Source organism: Chelmon rostratus, chromosome 22 (assembly GCF_017976325.1).
Source record: "Chelmon rostratus isolate fCheRos1 chromosome 22, fCheRos1.pri, whole genome shotgun sequence".
NCBI lineage: Eukaryota > Metazoa > Chordata > Actinopteri > Chaetodontiformes > Chaetodontidae > Chelmon > Chelmon rostratus.
Genome location: NC_055679.1, coordinates 6,851,586 through 6,874,814, shown reverse-complemented (window position 1 = coordinate 6,874,814; position 23,229 = coordinate 6,851,586). Strand labels below are relative to the sequence as shown.

The window sequence follows — 23,229 nt, the reverse complement described above, 5'->3', positions numbered from 1 at the left end:
CGCGCCGCCAACCTTTCTCACCGTCATGATGTCTACAAACTCGCTTTATCAGACTCATCTCACCGATTACTGGTCATGAAACGTGCGATAAAAGAGCTTCTCTTGATAATATTTACTGCGTGTCGCAACCTTGCCGAGCCAGGGTTTTTTTCGCCCCGCACTTTTACAAGCACACGTCATGAAGCTGCGCGTTCAGGTCGAGTGTGCATATGTCTCTTCTCCACTCGTATATACGTGTGTGCATGTGTGTATTAAGAGTAGGGAACTGAGACACAATAGAAATGTGTGCACATGCCTCAGCACGCCCCAGCTGACACACTCGAGCTCACTGATCTCCACTGTGTTTATATATGCAACTCCTCACACTCCCTAAATTACCATTTACTACACACTGCTACAAATATGACAGACATGTACCGCCTTTGCTGTGCAGTAAAAAGGTGGTGTAGCAATGCCAGGTGAGAATCCATCAAAAAATATATAAAAATATATAAGAAACTTATACAGACAGCACCCATACATACACACATGTTTATCTGCTCTCATGTAAGCCGTAATTGTTAGCATGTCTGACTAACTAGATCACTAGCCATAGTAGTAACCTCATGCTAATTCTAATGAGCACAACATTAGCTACGGTGGCTAGGTCACATTAGCATGTGGGGCTACATGTTATGGGTTTAAGCCTTGTTCTAACTCAATAAGCATAGCCCCTGTGTAGTATTTAAACGCTGTGTTGAAGTCAGTAAACACAATTTTTCCATATCATACTGCAATAATAGAACATGTGTCTTCTGTGTTTGCCTATTATGTGGATAATCAGCGGTGAAGATGCTAACTTGTTGCCTCTGACCTGCTAGCTATAGCCTCTTTTTAGAAACACTTAAAAGACAGCCGGAGACGGCTAACGTTAGCTTATTTAGCTCGCGTTAGCTACTAAAACCTGCCTGCAACAATTACAGTGATAAATCCACCATTATCATTGAAAATATGATTAATTGGTTAGGAAAACAGCAGGGAAAGAAGGAAAAGAGGAAGGAAGGAAAGAAAAGTACTCACGTGAAGGAGACGGTGAAGTGGAACCTCTGCCTCAGGCCTCTGAAGGTGATGAAGGACTGTCCGGGGAAGCTGCGGGTGGTCATCTCACAGTAGGGCTTTTCGTACTCCCCCTGTGGACACTGGCACATGAAACCACCCGCAAGCCGGTTCACACACTTGCCGCCGTTCTTACACACACCCGGTATACATCTGCCTGATGATGCGTTCAGCTCACAGTGCTCGCCTGTGAGAAAAAAGAGGGAAATTCAGTTTAACACAACACACTGTTGTATGTCCGATGTTGCGTCTTTTTGTGTGTTTGTTTATGTTGTGTTGTGTTGTCTGTAGATCTGAGATGTGTATTGCAATTGCAGTGCAATGCAATGTGAATGATAAATTACCTGCCATCACATCATCTCACCAATTCATTATCATGATTTTATCTTTTCTGTGAAGCGTGTTGTCCACCGTTGACTGGAATACAGACTTATGTATGTGATGTGTCATCTATATGGAATTCAGCTGTTGCAACAAGATGCCTTTGATTACAAGCCGAGCGCACTTACAAAACACAGTTAACGTTATATTTTGAAAGCTCCCTAAAAAAGACCAGTTTAAGAAAGGCCAATCTCCGTCTAAACATTAGCAGCAACAACAAAGCCATGTTTATAGGACTTTTCTGGGAAGCCCAAGTCTTTAGCCACAAGCTGAGCCAACAATTTGGCCATATTTGGAGAGAAGAGAGAGGACAGGATATAAAGAGGAGCATGGCCAGAGAGTGGCAAGGGGAAAACCTTAATGGAGAGTGGAAGAAAGAAAGAAAGAACTTGGAGGGCCGAGGCATTCCTCCATTAAGCCAAATCCGTGGCTGAAGTCATGCTGATACTTTTAAACCATATAAAGATCAGATAATAGCTGCCAGAGAAATCCTTCTTACTGTCACTCTAACCTGGGCTCTCTGAAGTTACACAAAACAACCGCACTTGAATGAATACACTACATCCCTACAACTACTTCAGAGCGCACGTTCCCTCAAGCACTTCAACATATACATGAACTAACCACATCCAACGTTTGGCAGAATTAGCAGAGGTAACTTTCTGTTTATAAACTGGATATAGGCACCTGCTATACATGTCTGTGTGATCATTCACCTGTGCATTAACATGCAAGCATTCACCACAGGTGTGAACACATTCAACTGAAGCTACTCTCAACGGAGAAACTTTGTCTCCGTTTTGAGGAGGGATTTCTCTGTAATCTGCATGTTTTGATAGATTCTACATAATAGTTTGGCTCGAAATAAGACTTTTTTCCCGCGACTGACACCAAAACTTGACCTGAAAGGTACCCTGTGGTGTATATGACCACTAGTGTCCTTTATATTGTAGCAGGAAAACATGAATGTAAATAATGCACAATTTAAAATACGTTAGAAATCAGCTTTGCAAGTATTTCATGAGGAAGAAAACAGTCCCAGGAACTTTAAACCGAATGGAATGAGGTCCATGATGTGTGACCTTCATATCGGAAGTGATGCTGGAATGGAGATGTGCAGAGGAAGTAAGGAAACATCACGTCAACTGTGCGTAGTAAATTACCCATGGGAAAAAAATATATATCAGAGAAGTCATGCGTAACGCCTGGAGCCATAAGCCTGTTCTCTGGTGATTAACCTGGACCCACCATCTTGGCTCTAAACCAACCTAGATGTTGTTTTGCCTGGCTTCCTTTTGGGAGGCGGTCTCGGCATGGTGGCCTCTATTTGGACTGGGAGTCGCCGTAAGTCTGTCCTTCACTGAATAACCTGAAGGCTGCATGTAGATATCAAATTTATTATATTATACAATCTAATTAAATGACTTACTGCCCTGGGTCTCACCATGGGAAATTCTTCCTAAATGACCATGTGGCTCCAGCTTTGTCCAAAGTCAGCGAGCTGGTTTCCTGGCTCTGCTCATGTAAATTCCTTCACTAATACACCAGCAGGCCTCTTTCAGACTGTAATATTATTTGTGATAGCTGCTTCTGTGTCCCATGCTGCATTGTGTGTCAACTTGCTGCCCAGACAAGATCTGTCCACCCAGGACACACACAGACCCCCCAACACCACAGCCTGGAACCAGCTAATGGCCCTTCTCTCCGCAGCGTAATCCTTTTTTCCGAGGGCGAATTATAAGGATCTGTTTCCCTGTAATGTAGGAAACCCAAGGAGGACAGAGCGGGCCCCCTGTCATCAGCCCCATAATGGCCCCTGATGGGCCCTGGCTATCTTGAGTTGAACTGTGACCTTCAAAGTGGGGGCAGCAAGATGTAGGTAAGGGAAATATGATGGGCGAGTGGAGAAGATGGACATGTGGGGCAGGAGAAGAAGGCGAGACAGGACCAGTGAGTGACAAAGGCAGGTATAATCAGGTAATTACATCAGATAAGATAGAGGAAGAGAAGGAGAGGAGAGGAAGAGTGTTGGGAGAGACGGAGGGAGAGGAGGGATGACGGCTGTCAGAGGCCCTCCAGGAATCAGGGAGAGACAGTCAGACAGGTATCAGATGCACAAGGGAAGTATGGGAGGAGGATCACTGACATGGAGAAATATTTCGGAAAGTGATTTGAATGGGAATGATGAAAGCTTCGAAGGCTTCCCATAGCCCAGCGACCATGTGACTGCTGTGCAGTGAGTGGAACTGCCAGCTTCTTTGTCTTTGCATTGAAATCAGTGTAAAAGCCAGGTTTTATGTTAAAGGAACCCTGTGGAGTTTTTTTGTAAACAAACACTGCCATCCTCTTATTTAATGTTTCTAGCCAAATCACACCGTGTGTATCCCAGAGGTCTAACCAAGCGCTTTGAATGCATATCACTCCTCACAAAACATCCGCAATGCCTGCTCCTGGAATATTTTCCAACCTGCATTGTTTACATCCATGTTTGCTGGCTAGCAGGCGTCTTCTTACTGCCTTTTGCTAGCGGAGTGCACATGTGCTCTTATCACATTACCACCACTAAATGCCAATCAGAGCAATAGCATGAAACCATGCACAAGAATGTGCATCTGGTAACCCGCCTGCTCATGCACATAAACATGTGTCATAAACACAAATCCAGCAGAGAGGGAGCACCATTAGCATTAGTCAATTACTATTTGTGTATTTACTCTCCTTTTTGGCCCATTTTGGTCTCCACCAACAGCTGAGGGAAACATTCTCTATTAATTCACCGCTTCATTCGCTAACTTTGTCTGCTGTTCAGTGCTGGGCTGGTAGCATACAGTCTGTTTTAAAGCTCTCTGTCACTGAAAACAAGCCTGATTTCAGCGGCGAGAGTGAACCGAAACAAAAAAGAGCTGAAAGATGCTGAGGCACTCCAGAGATCTGAGGAGGGCTGCGGAGTAAGGCGATAACTGTCTGGATTTGTTGCTCGATCCGTTTTACAGCACACATATCGTCCGTTGTTGATGCAAAAATACTGATTAGAGCAGTTTTAAGTTATAGCAGTCTCCACTTTGGCTCATTGATTTATAAGGATTAACAGAGAATTTGTTTACCTGCCAATAATCTTCACTGATCCTAAATAAGCTCTTCTCAGTGACTTGAATCTTGAAAAACAATGCGGATTATAGGGGCCAAATTTTCATGCCTTGCTATACTAGAGAGCAAGAGCCACCCCTTTGTGCTGTATTGCCTTCACACAGTGCTCGTGTTTCACAATATTAAGATTACGTTTTAAACCCGTATTAAAGCTAATGTAGTTTTGGTGAATGGGTTAAGTGTCATTTAAGACAGATCTGGTTTGACCAGTATAGTCAGCATTCCCTAGACCTCTATACAGCAATAAATCTGCTGTACGTGCGTGCAGGTGGCTATACCTACAGTATTACAAAGCACGTGTACCCTACCTGAACTGGGGTCGACCTCGAGCTACAATAAGAGGTGGTGAGAGCTTTTACAACCTGTCAGTGCGGTTTGGCAGTTTTGTACAAGTCAATTAAGCCTTTGTCAGGAAGAATATGAGCGCTTTCAAAGTCTTCTTTGAAGGAAAATGTCTTCTGTGGTTGCTTTCATTTACACTGATATGTGTAATTGGTATTGAGCACAGTATAGTTTAGTTCAGGTGAAAAAAATGACATGGTAGGATGCTTTTTTAATGCTCAAAAATACTGTAAGTATAAAAACTGAATGCAAAGATAACTTATTTTGTTTTTTTTAATGAAAAATAAGTTAATTTAAACACAAGATCTGTTCAACAAGTTGAATCACAATTATTTGTTAAGTCTTAATGTTTTTCCTGATGTAGCCAACTGACCTGTGAAGTCTTCCAGGCACTCGCAGGTGTAGCCTCCCTCTCGGCTGCGGCATCTCCCGTTGTTCTTGCAGGGTCCTGAGTAGCAGAGGTCGATCTCGGTCTCGCAGTAGTCGCCGGTGAAACCGAGCGGACATCGGCAGCGCAGCCCGTTGATGGGGTGGATGGGCCGAAACAGAACCGTGTCGGAGGCGATGAAGGGTGGGGAGCTGTCGAACTTGAGCACCGACACACACTTCATGTAGTTCTCACAGGGCTCCCGCAGGCAGATGTTGTCATCAAACGGCAACACCTGGAGAGAAGACATGTCAGTCTCATTAGTCTCATTGGAGAATTTGATCATTTTGCACTTGTGGTTATGTGTTTGTGCGTTACCTCCTGAGAGGAAATCATCCTGAGCAGAGTCCTGTTGAGGTAGATCTGCTCCTGCAGCTCCTCAGAGGGAAAGAACGTCCCTTTACCCGGGGCGCCTCCAGGCTGCATCGCAGAAAAGGTCACGTTGAGGATGGAGCCCTGCACGTCAGTGTCGTTCTGGATGTTGAACACAAACACGGCCTCCCGATTGGTGGAGAGCACAGCTGCCACGCCCTCAAGGAAGAGGCTGAGCAGGGGGGAGAGGAAGCGCTCCTGGGACATGTTCTCCAGGCGCACCGTGATGCTGTTGGTCAACATGTCATCGGTGATGATGGTGACGCGCAGCGTGCAGAGGGCCACAACGTGGTGGATTCCATCTGGAAGAAAGAGAGCAGACATTTTGCTGTTTAGGATCTTTTACTTATCGGTTTGAACTTTACAGTAAGCTGAACACAGCACGCTAACAGGTCTGATAAACATTAAAGTGCAAAGATAGGCTAAAAAACTGCAGATCAAAGGGCCCGAACTAGGCCATGTGTTCTTTGACATGAAGCAGGGTCGCAGCAAGGAGAGAGCCTTCTATGATACAGTGCATATCAACAAAACAAAGGAAGGTCACATTAAGCCAACCATAACACACACTTGCAAACTAAAGGTGTTTCCAACGTTTACAAGGAGGCAAGTAAGTGTCAAATAGTTCAGAAATGTCTTTCAATATCTGGCATCATTCCAAAATAAAGACAGCCCTTTCTCTAAAAAACAACTAAGTGGAGTGCAGCATTTTAATACAAAGGCAATGATTTATTTCCCATCATAGTGTATCTATATTTCTCCCACATATTTTCCAACTAATATCATGTTTCACTGAGACTGAGAGAGACGTGACTTCCCCTTGATTTACTGCCAAACTGCTCCGTCTTCATGTCTCTAGACGACTGCCCCTGTCTCCTCCACTCATGTTCTCTTTCTTCTCTACCAATCTCTCTCTCTATCTGTCTATTAAATGTAGAGAAAGTCTTCCAGGCAAAAAGTCAGCATCTTCACCAGTTGATGCGGATTCATGCAAAAATGGCAAAGATCAGAGCAGGAAAGAACTCTAATATGGTGGTTAGTTGCATCTAGAAGTGCTGTTATAACACAATACTAGTGATACGCATACTTTTTAGACTCATTCCTATCTCCTCTGCCCGCTCTACGCTGCAGCTTAACAGCTTGACTTGTTTACTTTGCAACACTTTTGCCGCTAGATTGAATTAAGTGGTTTGCCAGTCGGAGTAGACTCCGTGCGATTCAAGCCCCGGCTGGGAGTAATTGGATCAGTCTAGGATTTCTGCCCTCGGGGAGGGTTGGGTCTGGTCTCGTACCTACTTCTGACACAACTGTAAGCTCTGGTGCCTATGGAAGGAAACAGAAGGCTATAGGCTGCAGAGGGCACGGGCTGGGTGAAATACAGCTGACAACAGGTGGTGAGGCCAGATGAAATACGCAGGGGGGATAATACTGTTGAAGCAGGGCAGGCAGATGGGTCGGATTGCACAGCTTTGCTGCACCACACTGAGAGCACATGAGTGTGTTATATGTGCATTTGTGTGTGGGTTTAGGGGTGAAAGAGTCATGGTGAGGTTCAGCCACAGGTGCCCTGTCACTCTCAGACGCAGATGAGGTCATTTCTCAGGACCCTAAACTCCCCTCACACACGCAGACGCACAGTCGATCAGGGCAGGGTGTGGACGCGCCGGCTCATCGGGCTAGCCCCGAGCTAACCGCTAACCAGACTGGAGGTCAACTCTGACTACGCTGGGACGAATGACTCACAATGGGGTGCAACATGAGGGTCAGTTAGCTCAGTACAGTCAAGCTACTGCTGGTTCGTGGCTGTGGGGGACATGTATCATGGCGCACGGGTGGCGTCGGAGTGACAAAAAGCACACATGCAAATGCAGAGACAAGTCACTCTGCAGGATGGCGACATTAAGCAGCAGCTGTGGCGCGCTGGGCTGCTGTAATGCGCTGGAATGGAGGCGCTCATTCAACACAGCGCCAACAGACATATCTGTTGGCTACCGTGTGTTTATTTCTCCGCACCTGTCTCTCCCTGTAGGTCGGGGGAAACACTGTTATTCCACTTGCTGCCAGAGATCCATCAGCCGATAGTTTACACACACATGAATACACGCATGCAGCAAGGACTGCAGAGAAGAAAAAAAAAATACAGCAGTCGTGTAAAGTCACATCAAATGTCTGTAACTAAGCAGGTCCTGACACAATCTGCTACCACTGAGCCAAACAGTACGGCCGTCTCAGTCACATTTATTCATTCTTGCTTCACACTCAGTGCAGAGCCTCCATACTGAAAGAAGCCATGCTCAGTGTATGGCTTTCACACGATGACTGACATGCTGCTCACCTACTCTACACACAAGCAGAGCTATTAAGTGACTAAGTAAGCTACAGCAGATTTGCACTCTGATACAGTTGGCCCTCTATTAGCTTCTCAGAGTGTGGTGGACCTGCACTGTCGGGCTGGCAGAGGGCAGGGTGAAAATCAAGGACGGCAATGAGGCCACGAAGAAGGAGCAGGAGTACAACCGGGTCCAAAAATGGCTGACGGTGACGGAAAAGATCACAGGGTCATGGAAAGATGTGAAGCAGAATTTATGAGGCCGAGAAGGACGAGGGCGGCGCTGGGAAAATCCGATTGAGGTTGCCTTAGCGATCATATGAAGTAGTGTGACATGTTAAAGGCACATCTCTTATCTGTTTCACTCAAACATTACTTTCTGACAAACAGCAACAATGAATAAAAGATTGAATATTTCAGTCTTGGCACACTTTTCCTGTTGTTTGTTAACTTTCTCTTTCTAGGGGCGTCCCAACCCTCACTATTTATAGAGCCCACCAGCTGCTAGCATGGGATCACACACACATGCAGAGGATGGGCTGAACTGTGGAAAGGGTGTGTCACAGGCAGACGCCATGGGAAAAAAACACATTCTATGTGTGTAAGTACGCCGTCAGACACACACGCACACACACATGCATGCACCCACAGGCAGACGTGCACAGACACAGTTTTAACCCGACTCATGACTACTGAGGGTGTTTGAATAGATGACCCTCCAGTAAAAACAAGGGGTCGGAGCTTCAAAGCTGTGGTGTAATCTCAACCCTTTTGAAGTATCATGGGTAAATTGTTTATTAGCCATGCACATTCCCTTATCTCTATTAGCTGCGCTGCTGATTTAACACGTTTACAAGCATCGACACACTCACTGGACAGCCCTTGTAAAGATCAGCAGAGTTTTATCGCACATTATGATTTGGTTATTGCACTTTTTACTGCCTCACAGCGCAGATAGATGTGAATCTAATGGTTAAGATGTGTTTAACGGATTTATTGGAATCAAGCTGTTTGTATTTAGGGAGCTGTAGGTTGTTTTAATTATCAGGAGATATATGAAAAGGCCAGACATTTGAAGTCCTGCATCGTAGGTGGTGAGGGCTGCAGAGGTGATAAGAGCTGCTGATGACCTGTGAAGCAAGAAGCGCCAGTGGCACACATGTTGTATGTGAGGACAGATGACCACACACCCCTGTACACACACACACACACACACACACACACACACACACACACACACACAAAGCTCATAAATGTGTCTATCAACTGTGGGTGTAACCCCCAGACCACACGGTTTACCTCGCACACAAACACACGACAGTCTGTGGTCGTCGTGACAAACCTCAAACGTTGACGCGCACTCTGTCCAGCTGTCGCTGTGAGTGACAACCACACACAGCTCCCAACCACACACACACACACACACACACATTCATGTACAGTATATACAGCACATGCATCCAAGCACACCAGAGTCATGAGGTTTGCCTATTTTTTACTTGAAGGGCTTTTCAAATTAAATTTCTTCATTGTTCCTTCCAAGAGGAACGCGCTGCAAACATGCTGCATGTCTGAGGTCCTCATCTTAAAAAAAAAAACAACTTTACAGAGGAAACACTCATCCGTATCACTGAAAATACAACCGTCACTATACATATTTGAGACTGGACTTTTCTTTTTGTCATGTATTTGTACTGGCTTGCAGATACATGTGATACAGAGACAACTCTGGTGGCCGACCCCCCTGGCCAACTCCACTGTGTAACACCAACAACAGTGTTTAGTCAGTTTGTGAGTGGGATGGCCAGTAAAACAACAGAAAACAAACAAGGCATTTGTAGCCCTGACAGGTTTCAGAGAGGTGACAAGCCCACCAGAGAGACACACTTCACCCCCTTCACACGCAATTCCTGCCCTGCTAACGCCCTACTGAAAGGTAAAGTCCAGGCGAGGCGTTCCTCTGATTACAGGCTGCCGCTTTCATTTCATTCACCTTCATGTTTTCCTGAAACATCAACGATTTTCATTCTTTACTTGTATTTATTTATGCGAAAGGGATCCACAGAAAACACCAGTCTGACTTGGAACTAATTCCTTCCCTCAGTAGCCCAGATTCAGCTAAATATTTCCATCCAGTTGACATTTATCATGACTAAAGAGAATGGTAATGAGAGCTTAAAATGTTACAACCTAAAGGGAGGCCTGCTATTATAAAGGCAGGAAGCGTATACGACAGGGCATTGTAAAAAAATATCTCCTCTGCCATTTTTTCCCCCCGCAACACTTTTTACTGCACAGTTAAAGTTTTACAGCGGAGCAGCCAATGAAAACGGCTGTCAAGCAGCAGCAGACAAATTTCTCCCTCTTTCTCGGCCTTTTGAAGGAAACGGTTTCAAATATTTGAATCAGTACAAAGCCTGTAACCTGAGTGGCGTCCAGCCAATCACTGGGCAGAAACTCAACTGTCAGCTCCACCTTATTGGACGCACCTGAACACCCCCAGCCTATCAGGAATCTGGCAACATCTCTCCTTCTTTTGCTCCTTTTTTCTTCTCTGTTGCCAATTCCCATTAAAACATCCCAGCGCTGCCCAGAACAATAACTTTCAACTGCTCTGAGCTGACTTCAATAAAATCTTTCTTTCTCATCTTTTCGCTTGTCCTCTCACCATTCTTGCTTTGTGCACCCATACTCCAATAAAACATTTCAGTTTTCCTCAAAGGAAGCACTGCCCCCCTTTAGTAATTCCAACTGTTCTGTTCAGGGTCCAAAAAGATGTCAAGCCTCATCTCCCTGACTCTCTTTTCCTTTCTCTCGTGGCAGCCAGCGCCAACATCAGATCACATATCAGCAGCCTGCAGACACTCTGACAGACATCCTGTATGCTGGGAGCAGAGGGAAATCACCCTGCAAAAATCACACTGAAGTTAACTCAATCAAAGCACCATCAATCAAAAGACGTACCGCCAGCTCCGCAGAAACAGAAGACGGACGGGAGAAAAGGGATTAGTGAGAGCAGGAAATGAGGGAGAGACGTCTCAGGGACATTACAATAGTGAATGACTAAAGAGCGACTCTCAGAATTACTATTCTGGGGGGCAACAGCATTGTGCTAGTGGAATATCTGAGGAACGACAATCAAACTTTTATATCCACTAACAGCTACAGAATTGATCTAGCTTCACTCCCACTCTCCATGTGCAAGTTAAATTTACATCCAAACCGCATCCAAAAACCAGAATCCTAAAACAGGACATTGCGTATGACGCCTGCCACATGTGAAGTGATCAAATCGAGAAGCACCACTGATGGCAGCCTGAAGTGGCGCCCTGGCTGCTTTGTGCTGTGGCAGGTGCTGCTGTCAAACCTGCTCACATGATGTCAGGCTGGTCACAGTTGCTGTTTCACATCAGATGATGAAATGCCATCAAAGTTTTGTTCCAGTGGGACTGCTATGCTCAAACAATGACATTTTAGTTATTGTAGCAGTACTGCATTCTTAAAGCAATCATTTGACATTTTGGGAAATAAGTTTATTCTCTTTCTTGCTGGGAGTGAGATGAGAAGATTGATACCTCTCTCAAGTCTGTCTGTTACATATGAAGCTACAGCCAGTTGCCAGTTAGTTTAGCTTAGCATAAAGAGTGAAAAAGGGTGAAACAGCTTGTCTGGCTCCGTTCAAATGTAGCAAAATCGGCCTACCAGCACCTTTAAAGCTGCAGAAACGACAAGTTTACACCTGGTTTTGTTCAATATTGGACAGCGCTAGGCTAGCTGTCTCGCACTGCTTTCAGTCTCTATGCAAAGCTAAGCTAACTGGTTGTCGCTTCACATTTAGTGGACAGATATGAGAGTGGTGTCGATTTTTGTATCTAACTCTTGGCAAGAGTGGTAGAAAAAAGAAAGTTTACAGGAGCAAAAGTTGAATCCATCACACAAGTCTTCATAAAAAAAAAACTGCTCAGATATAGGGAAAAAACAAGCATCTAGTACAACGCTGTCACATATTCCCATCACACAGTGTGTGCGTGAAATGTTTGGCTTGTTTAGCCGTGGTGATTTCAAACGCAAACACAAGCTAAACCATGGGTTGATGATTAACTACAGGAATGCCAGAGGCAGCAGGTTAACAGATAAAGACCAGAGAGAGAAAGAGATTTATGGGTTCTCTGAAATAAATCTATAGGACCAGACTCCCGCTGTATTTTATTTCACGACATGTAAAAACATCACTTTTCACATCAAAGGGGCGCTATTCAAGCAATCTGATGATCTGATCTCTGCAGGAATAATAAAGCCAAAACTATAGGTTGTTGCACGAGTGCGATCACACCCAAGCAGGTTTAGCTGTCACCTTAATCTCACGGATTGACAGAGCCACGATTCCACTGTGCAACCTCTGTCAGCTTACACTCAACACGGGAGAGCTTCTATCTGCTGTGTGAGTGTGTGTGTGTGTGTGAGTACGCTCGCTCATATCTGGATGCACTCAGCGAAAGGCCCTCTCATCTCCTTCCACAAGTGGTTGGCCGTATTTTTTCTCAGGTATGCCCGTCGGTCCGTCTTATTAAAGTGTTGAGGACGGGAGGGGGGGCTAAGCTTTGAACACTCACACAGACATATGGAGATAACGTTGATGGACACGCAGACCGCTGGGCAGTCGCACAGGGGTGAAATCTTGGAAAGGGAGGGAAACTATGGACGGAGTCAGTGAGAGGAAAGGAGACGATGGGAATGATATACTGTATGTTATTTAATATGCAGTGTGAGTAAGATAGGGGGAATGGAAACAGCAATAAAGAGCAGGAGGGAGGCAGATAGATGGCTCAGCAGTGTGTGTGTGTGTGTGTGTGTGAAACTGTGTATTTCACTTCTGTCTTGTTATGCAGGAGGCTGATTAACTGTAGTGTCAGAGTTGCAAATTGTGCGTGCATGTGTGACCGTATATCATCAAGCCTCCGCACATAAACACACAGCTGTTGCAGTCTAATTTCCCCACAACACCTGCAGCTCTTCAGGGGGGCTAAACAAGCCAAAGGCCTCCCCTCCTTCCTCTCCTCTCCCTTTCCTCTCCTCTTCATTCCCCTCTCGCTGCAGTGACCACACCAGTGGGATTAGCTCCCTCTTTCTCATTCTCTCTTTAGGCCCTTATGGAGGGAAAATGTGGCAGCGAGCACACAAAAGACTCCTTTCACCCCATGAGTGAGTGGTTGGAAGAGGGTAGGGAGTGTTGGTGTGGTCTGGGTGTTGGGTGGGTGGGTGTGGGCTGGGGCTGTCAGCAGGATAACAGGTGGGATTACACGCAGACACCCTGACTAAACCAGGATCACTGATTGAACCAATCAAACGGTGCTGAGAACAGGTGGGATGGCAGCTTGTTGGAACTGGAATCAGAAGTTGAATCCTTTGGGTCAAACATTGGGAACATCTCACATTAGACGACAATCCTCAAGTTTTAAGTGTTTCCTACCAGTGACTGGATTTGTTCATGAGAAAGCCAAGCCAAGAAAAATGTCAGTGTCAAGATATGCCTCTCAAAGATGAGACAAACTACCACCTGTTTGGCCACTCATCAAATTCCTCCAAAATGACCCATAAATTACTCTTTGAATGAGTTTGAGATGTGAAATACAGTAATCCCTCGCTATATCGCGCTTCACTTATCGCGGCTTCGCTGCTTCGCGGATTTTTTTTACAGTGTTTTTTTTTTACAGCGCTTTGAAGGTGACATGTCCGTTTATAAAAATCTTCTTGCTCAGAAAAAGAAAGAGTGCCGACAACTACCCATAACTATGTTCTTCTCTCGGGCAAAGACTCCTGCGCAGCCTTCAGTAGAAAAAGACGCTACAGCGCAGCGGAGTCAGGACGAAGAGGCACAGCTGGATGGACTGTGAAATACGCGAGTGACAATATTTCCTGTTTTGTATCATAGTTTTTGTAAAAAAAAAAACGTTAATATTTGCATTTATTAAACGCATTTTAGGCGTGAAAACAAGTTTTGGCGTTTTGTTTCATTCTATAGTACAATATTGCATTGTAAAATAATAGTAAAAATGAAGATATATCTACTTCGCGGATTTCACTTATCGCGGGTTATTTTTGGAACGAAACCCCCGCGATAAACGAGGGATTACTGTAAACCATTGCAAATGCCAAAATCTATTCAATTTCTCAACCATGTCAATGTGCACAATAATCAGGGAATCGTCTCATTATCACAAGCCCATTGCAAGAGTGGACTCCACCTTGGACTCCGCCTTAGGCCACGTTCACACACAACTGCATTCATGGCAAAAAAAAACCAAAACAAAACAAAACACAGCCCCTTCATTCATTTGGATGGGACAGTTGTGTTGGCTTAGCAGGGGAGCTGACACAGAGGGCTCTGGCAAACAAAGGCGGAATCATCTGCAAAAAAGTTGAACCTGGCTCAATGTTTGACACAGCTCTATACCCGTAAGCACATACTCCTGGCAGGTTATGTCCTGTAACATGAACGCTGTATTTCCACAGTTTACCTGGCAGAGTTGCAGGGTTAGAAGATCCTTCCTCATAGTGTTTTAGACAGCTGCACTAGAAAAGCCCTCAAACTCTGGGATCTATTACTCAAACCAGCCTTCATTGATGACATTTCATTGTCTCACTGGTTTCTGCATTGTTACGCCTTGTCTACACCAATTACATTGCAACGGCACAATGTAAGCAGCAACAGCAACAGCTCCAGTCCATATTACTGTGTACACTAAAAGACTAGAAGTCTAAAAAGATGCTTTGGGTAGCAGTTGAAGGATCAGTGAAGGCACAAGCTGCTACACTGCCGGTATAGATAACTGTATGGACTGCAATTGAGGTGTATCTGCTCCATCAGACAATACATGGTTGAAAGACATCTGGTGTAGGTAAGGGGTTAGAAACCATCCACACACCGTGATAACCTGAAACCTTTGGGCTTGGCACACGAGGGAGTTCAGAAGCCTTCGCCGCTGTATCAGCTTCTCCTCCACCTTCACCTTCAAGCAGAACAGACTTTCACAAGCCCTCCACAAGTGCCCTTAGTGGCTGTACTTGAGCAGAGCACTCAGGGGCATCGAGTGCCAGGCCAAGAGCCGACCCAGCTAGAATATCTATGTCCCATTTAGGATCCCTGGGAGAGACGGGTGAAAAGAATAGAAGCACTGTTCGTGCCCAGACAATGCTAAACGAGCCCGGATGAGGAGGCCAGACAATGCAAAACGAGCCCGAATGAACGCATGGCTTGTTTTAGTGCCTGAGGGTTGACTGGTATTAGTGCACTTGTTTAGCTCATTGCCTGCTTGACTGTTGCCAGAGAAGGCAATTAATCACTGAGATACAAGAGAGACCGCGATCGGTGAAGTTCAGACGCCAACGTGAGATTGAAAGCAGAGATGGAGGGAGAAAGGCCATCAGGCCATGTTGTTGTGACAGGATTTCTGATGATAGAATGAGCGGCTGGTCGTCAACATCACATACTGTTGTTAACAAGTTTGAGAAGATGCCCTCGGGACTGAGAAAAGTAGAGATGGGAAGTGAAATAGAGATGGGAACATTGCGTGAAACTGGATTAAGCCATCCAACCTTTGTAAATCAATGAGGAATAAATTGTTCCGTTAAATTAGGAGAACATCATGCGACACTTCGCCTCGCTCACTCAAACTCAATTATAGCATTTCAGAGAATAACACCAGTTTGGTTGCATGACATGGACAGAAAGCGCAGGCCTATCAGCGCACCATCGAGCACCATTAGCTCTCTAAATGTGCAGGCAATCGAAGGCACCCTCTAATCGCAGCACCGCTTTCATAATTGATTTTAAAACACTATTAAATCCACTCAGCTGCTCCACCCGAGCACTCAGTCTTTTAGCTGTGTCAGCTCGCTCTCCCTCCCCGCGTCCCATCTCCTGAGCCGACTAATCGAGTTAAAGCCCTCCACTCCTTCTTATTAAAGGTTCAAAGGTCGCAGCCTCCAGGTGTCGCCTGGCTCTGTTTTCACCAGATGAGGTGGTGGCAAGAAAAAAAAAATCCACTTAAGGAATAGATATGGGCCAGGTTTTACCTCGCACACTCTGAAGATAAATTAATGAGACAGGGAAATGATCCAGGAGCGGCTTCTCTGTCTCCTCTGACAGCTGAGAGACAGTCTAATTGAAGACGTCTATTGCAAAATGTAATTTAACCGTCACTTTTAATTACTTCATTATTCAATATCTTTCAAAGATTCTGTGGTAAAATTGCCATCCTGTTCTCCTCAGAAGACCTTCAACGGACGTCACAATTTGAACGCTATCAGTAATCTAATAACTGCAGGTATGTTTTTATTTTGTTTTTGTTTGTTTTTTTTTTAAGGTGGATGTCATATTTTGTATCATGTCTATTAAACTGAAAAGAAAGACACGCTAGGTGACATTAAAAAAACCCATGAAGGGGCCAAGGAACCCACATGTAGGCTGACGTACAGACAAAACAGAAGGATAAATAGAGGCAAAGACTACATTTCCACATTTCTGCTCCAGTTCAAGTTGTACTGCTCATCAAATCCAGTAGGAAGCCATTAGCCCTTGGCATCAGATAAAAAACTAGAATTAGCAGCTCTGGCCATAAGAAATCTATTGAATAATTTTAGTTCAGTTTATTTGCACAAACAAACAAAATGCATTAAATGACTGAAACAGATTGTGCTGGTGAGGTTTAAAAAAGGCCACTTTTGTTAAAAAAAAAAAAGGGAAACAAAACTTCAACGTCTAAAATCTAAATTTATCAGTGTAGGGCAGCCATGTCCAAACTATTCCATAAAGGGCCGTGTGGCTGCAGGTTTTCGTTCCAACCAAGGAGGAGCACACCAGGCTGGAATCAATTAATCAGCTGATCTCAGTCTTCAGCTGATAACTAATGATCCCTTGATGTTGATTGGTTGGCCTGGTGTGCTCCTCCTTGGTTGGAACAAAAACCTGCAGCCACACGGCCCTTTATGGAATAGTTTGGACATGCCTGGTGTAGGGGTTCGGGGATTCTAAGTGACCAATCAGGAAGTGGAAAAGAGTTAAAACACAGCTGTGTTTTGATTTTGTTCTTCGCATTTCACAGTTCCTCATTAAAAAGTGAGGCAAACAGAACTTCTACCTGAGCTCGTTAGGCCCATAGCTGATGAACTTAACGGTGAGCTCATTGTGACATCACAAAACCTGCAGTTAAAAGTCAGATCTTGCTGTTGGTCTCCATGTGGGTCTGCGTCGTGGTGATGATGAAGGCTGACAGTCACCACAGCGGTCCAATGAATGAGTGACCAGAAGTACAAGGCACCATGCCATGTTTTCCTCCTTGGTCTGGATCAATTGAACCAAACTACAGGTGTGAAAGTGACCTATAACACCAAACCACACGTGAAATCATGGTGCAAGTCAAACCTATTCATCTGCAGGATTTTTTTAAATTAGATATGTTAGACGTTTTAGAAAGGCTTTCTGACAGGTGTCTCATAAAGGTGCTTGAGGGTACCTTGTGGGTCTGTATGAGACACCGAAGAAGACCAAGAAAAATGTCAGTGTTTGCCGACCTGGGAATGAAAACGGGGGTTCACATACTAGTTGACATCAGTGCCTTTTGCAGGACAGCTGCTGTCTGCTCATGTCAACACGGTGCATGGGGGATTCCTTTAAGCTCGTGTGTGTGGTCGGCTGATTAGTGCTAGCACTTCTAAGTCCTTATTCAAAAGATCACAGAAAGGTGAGCAGTCAAATGGGCCATTCTCTGTTTCGTAGGAGGGAATCACTCAACTATGACCAGGAATGCACACACACACACACACACACACACACACACACAATCTAAAGGCAGTGCAGCCTTGTCAACAGTTGGTCATGCTCTGCCGCTCTGTACACACAACATCCTCAGACACAAACATATACACAATCTCAGCTGCCTGTACAAACAAACACATGTACACACACACACACACACACGATACCATATGTAGAAATGCACCACACACCCACAAATGCATTAGACCACACAACCCATATTTACATGCACACATGCACACACCGCTCCTCCTCTCCTGCACTCTCCAGCATTGATCCCATTTGATAAGCTAACAGCGGACAAATAGTTGGTTGGCTTTGGGAGGGGGGGGCACACACTGATCAAAAGCCTCCTCGCAGGTCAGCCTGCACGGCTCTCTTAAGAGCTACCCAGCCATGAATGGCCTAATAGGACCCATGTATCCATTACACTGACACTGGATCCTCTCTCTGCCCCTGTCGTTTGCAGCTCTTCCCTCGCTCATCCGGGCTCCCGTTCACACGTTTGTGTTTCTTTTATTCAGTTATTTGTGTTTATTGTGATGCAGTTTAGTTAAGATTTTAGTCGCTAAAGCGGTTTACAGAAGCAACAAATCTGGTTGAAATCCATAGAAATATAAAGAATATATATATATAACACTGTAAAAACTAAGTTTTCAACATAAACTTGACCTCATTCTTTTTGTGGTAGTGCCTGACTTTCTGTTTCTCTTTCTTTCCCTTTTTCTCCGTCTCATTCCTACTCTCTACTTTCCTCCGTCTCTTTCTCTCCGAGGAGGTGTCGGGTTACAGTTATTGTTGGTGCTGGTTACTGATAAATAGGGTGCCTAGTTACCAGCCGACGCGCGATTGGCTCTTTTCAACAAAGCAGGGTGGAGGAGGGGCGGGGTGGTGTGGTGGAGTCGCCCTGGGAAACCATGAGACTTGTGTCAATTTAAATAGAGATTTGGGCAAATGTTCAAGACGTTTGTGTGTGTGTGTTCAAGTGTGTGGATGCGTGCCTGCCATGGAGTTGTTTTCATGGTCGCTGTGAGGACAAAGCTCGGGAGACACTGACCCTCCCGACAACCCTGAATACCCCACAGACACCTGCTGAATGCCCGCTGAATACCCCCATCCTGCTCGCACCCCTGCTGGTATTAAAGTGGCACTCTGCCAAACTCCACCTCCTCACAAAGACATGAGCTGCCAGAGTAAAGGGATAGAAATGATCTCATCCTTCAACTGAAAACACTGTATTTCACACCGTGATTAAAGGCCTCAATTCTCACATAAATAACATGAGACAAAACCAGCTACAGAAAATGCGAGACACATCTTCCAAACATGCACTGCAGATATAATATTACAGGAACAGGCAAAAAAAGTTGATTCTGCTTCTTTAATGATGCCATTTGAAGCAGAGTACATGGACCGCCTGATCATGATACAATATAAATTATCTTAAAAAATGCATTGTTTTCCACAACCAGTATTCCAAGAGTCAATTTATGAATTTAAACCATTAAAATCACCAAATTCTCACATTCTGGAGACTGGTAGAGGCTTTAATTGTTCAATAAGACACATTTTGAAAATCATATAAAGCTGCCATAATGACGACATTAAGCGCAAAAAAACATTCATAGCACTGCATATCAGGATATCCTTAGCAAAACTGCAGTCTAAAATCCCACTAAATATAAAGAAAATATAATAATAATGATTATTAAGATGATAAAGGTAGGTTCTACACCACAAAGAAAAATCAGAGAGCTTGCACTGGGGTTATCACTCCACCTGAATAAGTTATTACTGGAGTCTTTTGCATTCCTCTTCTGTCTGGTAGCCCAATATAATACTTGAATTGAAGCATTCATCAAGGTATTTCTATGCTAGTAAATGCTCCAGTATTGCATTGGTAATATACTTTTGACCAAGCAGTGATCATTTAAAGAGCGATGGGCAAAGAAAATGACATTAAAGTTAAACAGAGACTGCGGGGATGTACTTCATCTTGGTCTTTAGCTTATGCTTGCAGGCTGTATTCCTTTGGCTTTTCCTCTTTTTCATTGTTTGAACAGTACTGATGTGACTTTTCATCTTTCTTTTTTAATTAACTCCCCACTCAGCAAGTAGCAGGTCTGCTAGTTACAAGGTCAGCCACTGGATGAAAAGAATACCTGCGGTTTCTTACTTTAGGTCTGCCACCGAGGCAAGAAAAGACAAATCAAACAACACGGAATGGAGCGACTTTTACAAAAGCTGACTGCTATAATTGTTAGGTTTCATTCCTAATTGGCCACGTTAAAACTCTGCTCAGCTACCTCACCCTCCGCTCTCCTGTCGAGTATTCGAGGCCCGGAGGCTTGCTTTCAGACCTGCTGTCAACTTCAGGAAGTCTAGAGAAACACTATAAATTGTTAATGCAGTAGCCGGAACTTTGAGGCTGTCAGAGGAAAGGTGAAAGCTAACAATTATCAGACTACAACGGCACTGTAAATGCTCAGCAGCCACATCCACACATTGCGGCTTGTAAAGGCATTTTCTTTCATAAGCTTACTGCCCTTAAAACAGTTTGGTGGGCCTTGAAGTCACAACCATGAGTTTTTCATTAAATAAAATCCCATTTTCATACTATTTATTGTTGGTATTTTTCAGCAAATAGTCATTTAATTTAATTATATTCTACAATTAAGTCTATGTAGTAGTTCTCATAGTTAGTGGCGGAGTCCGCCATTCCTGCATGTGATTCAGATTGTCTTTAGACGTATGGGTGATTCACAGTAAGGTAGTTCTCTGACCTTTCAGTAATTTTACTTCTTCTCAAAAGCCACTGAATAAAGCTGAAAGAACACTGTCATCAAGCTCACAAACATTAACACACATATGGAAGTGTTGTAAGTGTTAAGTTTCTTGAGAGGCTGAGATTGCATTCCAGATCTTTGGCTAATTGCCCTGGCTGACACTCCGTATTAACACATGTCATACATCAGCTGTTCAGATGCTGTCGGCCAGTTGGTCACGCTGCCAAACATTTGTTCAATCATCGAGTCATTCATAAATCTATTCAGTCACTGACTCAGTCGGCCGTGCAGCCACTCCCGCAGTCAGGTTCATAGATTCATTCATGCATTCGGTCCATTGGTTAGCCAGCGACTGCACCGGCCAGCAGATTGAAACAGCGCTGATGCAGACACAGACGTCTCAGTGCTGGTCAGACTCGGCCAGGCTCGCAGCCCACCTGGAGCTGCTGGCTGCCAGCTGACCTCTTGATGTTTCTATCCTCCCCTGGCCCCGATTCAGCCCGGGCGAGCCACGACTGCAATACATTACCATCTCTCCCCCTCTTTTTTTGGATTACACGTAAAAGTAGAGAGAAGATTACGGACGGTAGCTCGGGTCCATTTCACAAAGACTGTTTGTGCTCCACATGTGCGTTTTTTGTGTCTGGGTTTTATGAGCCCTTATTGGGTTTTACTGGCCGAGGCCTTCATCGTGTTAATCTCCAGGGATCCCAGCAGTCCCCTGAGGTTTGTGTGCTTTCGACAGAGGAAAATTAACACAGAAACCGAGCACAGAAGTGAAAAAGAGAGCATGAATCTTTGCTTTTAAACCAGAAGGAAACAGCAACCGACATGCAAAGTAGAATTCATACCCTCAGTGCGTCGGCTATAAAAGCACCACAATTTGAATAAAGCCCTTAACACCCCATTTACAAGACCATTCTCTGGAAGCAGTAAGTAAATGTGGTCATGATGGGGGTTGCAGAGGTAGAGGACCGGTGGGAAGAAAACAGTGGTGTAACAAAGCGGTACGGTTGAGCGGAGGGGAATAATTCCTTCTCACCGGGAGATTCTTTGAAGTCAGAAAAAGAGGGAATGTGAGGGTAAAAAAAAGGGAGATGCCCCCCACCTCTTTCCTCTACCCTCTCCCCTTCCTTCCTCTCTTCCCACCTCCTCATTTCTCTCTTCTACCTCATATTACTCCTTTCCTCTCAAGATTCGTCCATCTCCCTCACTTCAGCTCTTATCTCAGCCAGACCTCCCATCCCTTCATCCTGTATCTTCCTCCTCCTGCTCCTCCTCTTCTGTTTACTTCTTTCCCCCCCTCCCCTCCTCTTCTCCTCCAGAGGGTCAGTTAAATGTCACCGTATTGTGCTCAGTGACACGGCTGACAAGAATGGTGTGTGATAATGAGTCAGCTTCAGGAAAAGAAAAGGAGGGAGGCAGTGAGACGGATCAGTTTCTGTCAGCTTACCAGTTTCTTCCTCACTGGACTCTCCCCACCTCTCTGGATTTCAGTTTTTAAGCAATAGAGCATCCCTAAATTAATGAAAAGTACAATTTCTCCATTATGAATTATCTGCTTTAGGGGAGTTTGCTACTAGTGATAAGCCTGTAACTTGCAAGCCCTCATATTCTAACTCGTAAATGATGCCTTCCTGTTCCAAGTTTTCTCAGTGCCAAACCCACCTTCAACCGATCCTGCTTAAATCCACAGTTATTATTGCCCACATTGGTTAGAACGAGTCACTCCCAAGTTTAACAACTTCATCATCCTGCATGAAACACCAGGCTTGTGTGAGAACCAATTACCACCGCAAGTCATTTCGAGGCGCGAGGCCGCAGGAATCGCGGCTCAGATTTGAGAAAAACTTCACCGTCCATCCCAGCGTGACACATATTAATCGCTACCCGCACTAGATCACCACATAGCTTTTAGCATGGGTGGTCCCGCTACTTCTCACCAACGTTGACAAATTGTCAACATTCCTCGCCGAAATTTAGGTAGCAATTACTGTCAACACACAGTCTAGCTAATGATAGCATCTCGAGCTCCTTATTATAAGGCATGCAGCAGGGTTTCTTCAGATCTTCAGATTCTACATTAGAAAACAAATATAAACTTTTGCTTCGTTTCTTCCTCCTCTCTCAATTAAATTTACAAGTACCTGCGTCTTTATTGCTGCATTTGTCTGTACGATCTCTCGCTCACCATAAAGGCGAAGACAACAGACCACATCTTTGAGAATGTGCTCCAGCATCTTCAAAACTACAGGTTACGCAAGCCGCTTTGTGGGAGGCGACATGAGTCTGGTCACCTTAAATTACTCTCTCTCTCCCTCCTCATCCCGCTAGTCTCTCGCCCAGTCCCTCCTCTCATAAAAGGGGATTTAATAGGGTGGGGGAACAGTAAATCATGACTTCAGCTCAGCCTGCAGGTACACGCCCCAACATCACACAGCTATTTAGTCGACCCCCAAAGAGACTAATTTAATAGTCCTGTGAATTACTGCCTCAGCGCTTCACGTCAATCAATCACAAATACCGCATATGTTAA

At 44.7% G+C, this 23,229-nt stretch overlaps 1 protein-coding gene across 4 annotated transcripts in view; it reads right to left on the bottom strand.

The window, feature by feature from the left end:
- The window catches only part of celsr1a (cadherin EGF LAG seven-pass G-type receptor 1a), a 92,010-nt gene that overhangs the window by 44,894 nt on the left and 23,887 nt on the right, over positions 1-23,229 (bottom strand). For all 4 annotated transcript variants that reach the window (XM_041963831.1, XM_041963830.1, XM_041963832.1 and 1 more), the window contains exons 2-4: positions 5,711-6,066; positions 5,339-5,627; positions 1,060-1,282 (exon numbers count right to left, since the gene is read on the bottom strand). In XM_041963831.1, coding sequence (XP_041819765.1) covers positions 1,060-1,282; positions 5,339-5,627; positions 5,711-6,066 — 868 coding nt within the window. The remainder of the gene's footprint in view (positions 1-1,059; positions 1,283-5,338; positions 5,628-5,710; positions 6,067-23,229) is intronic.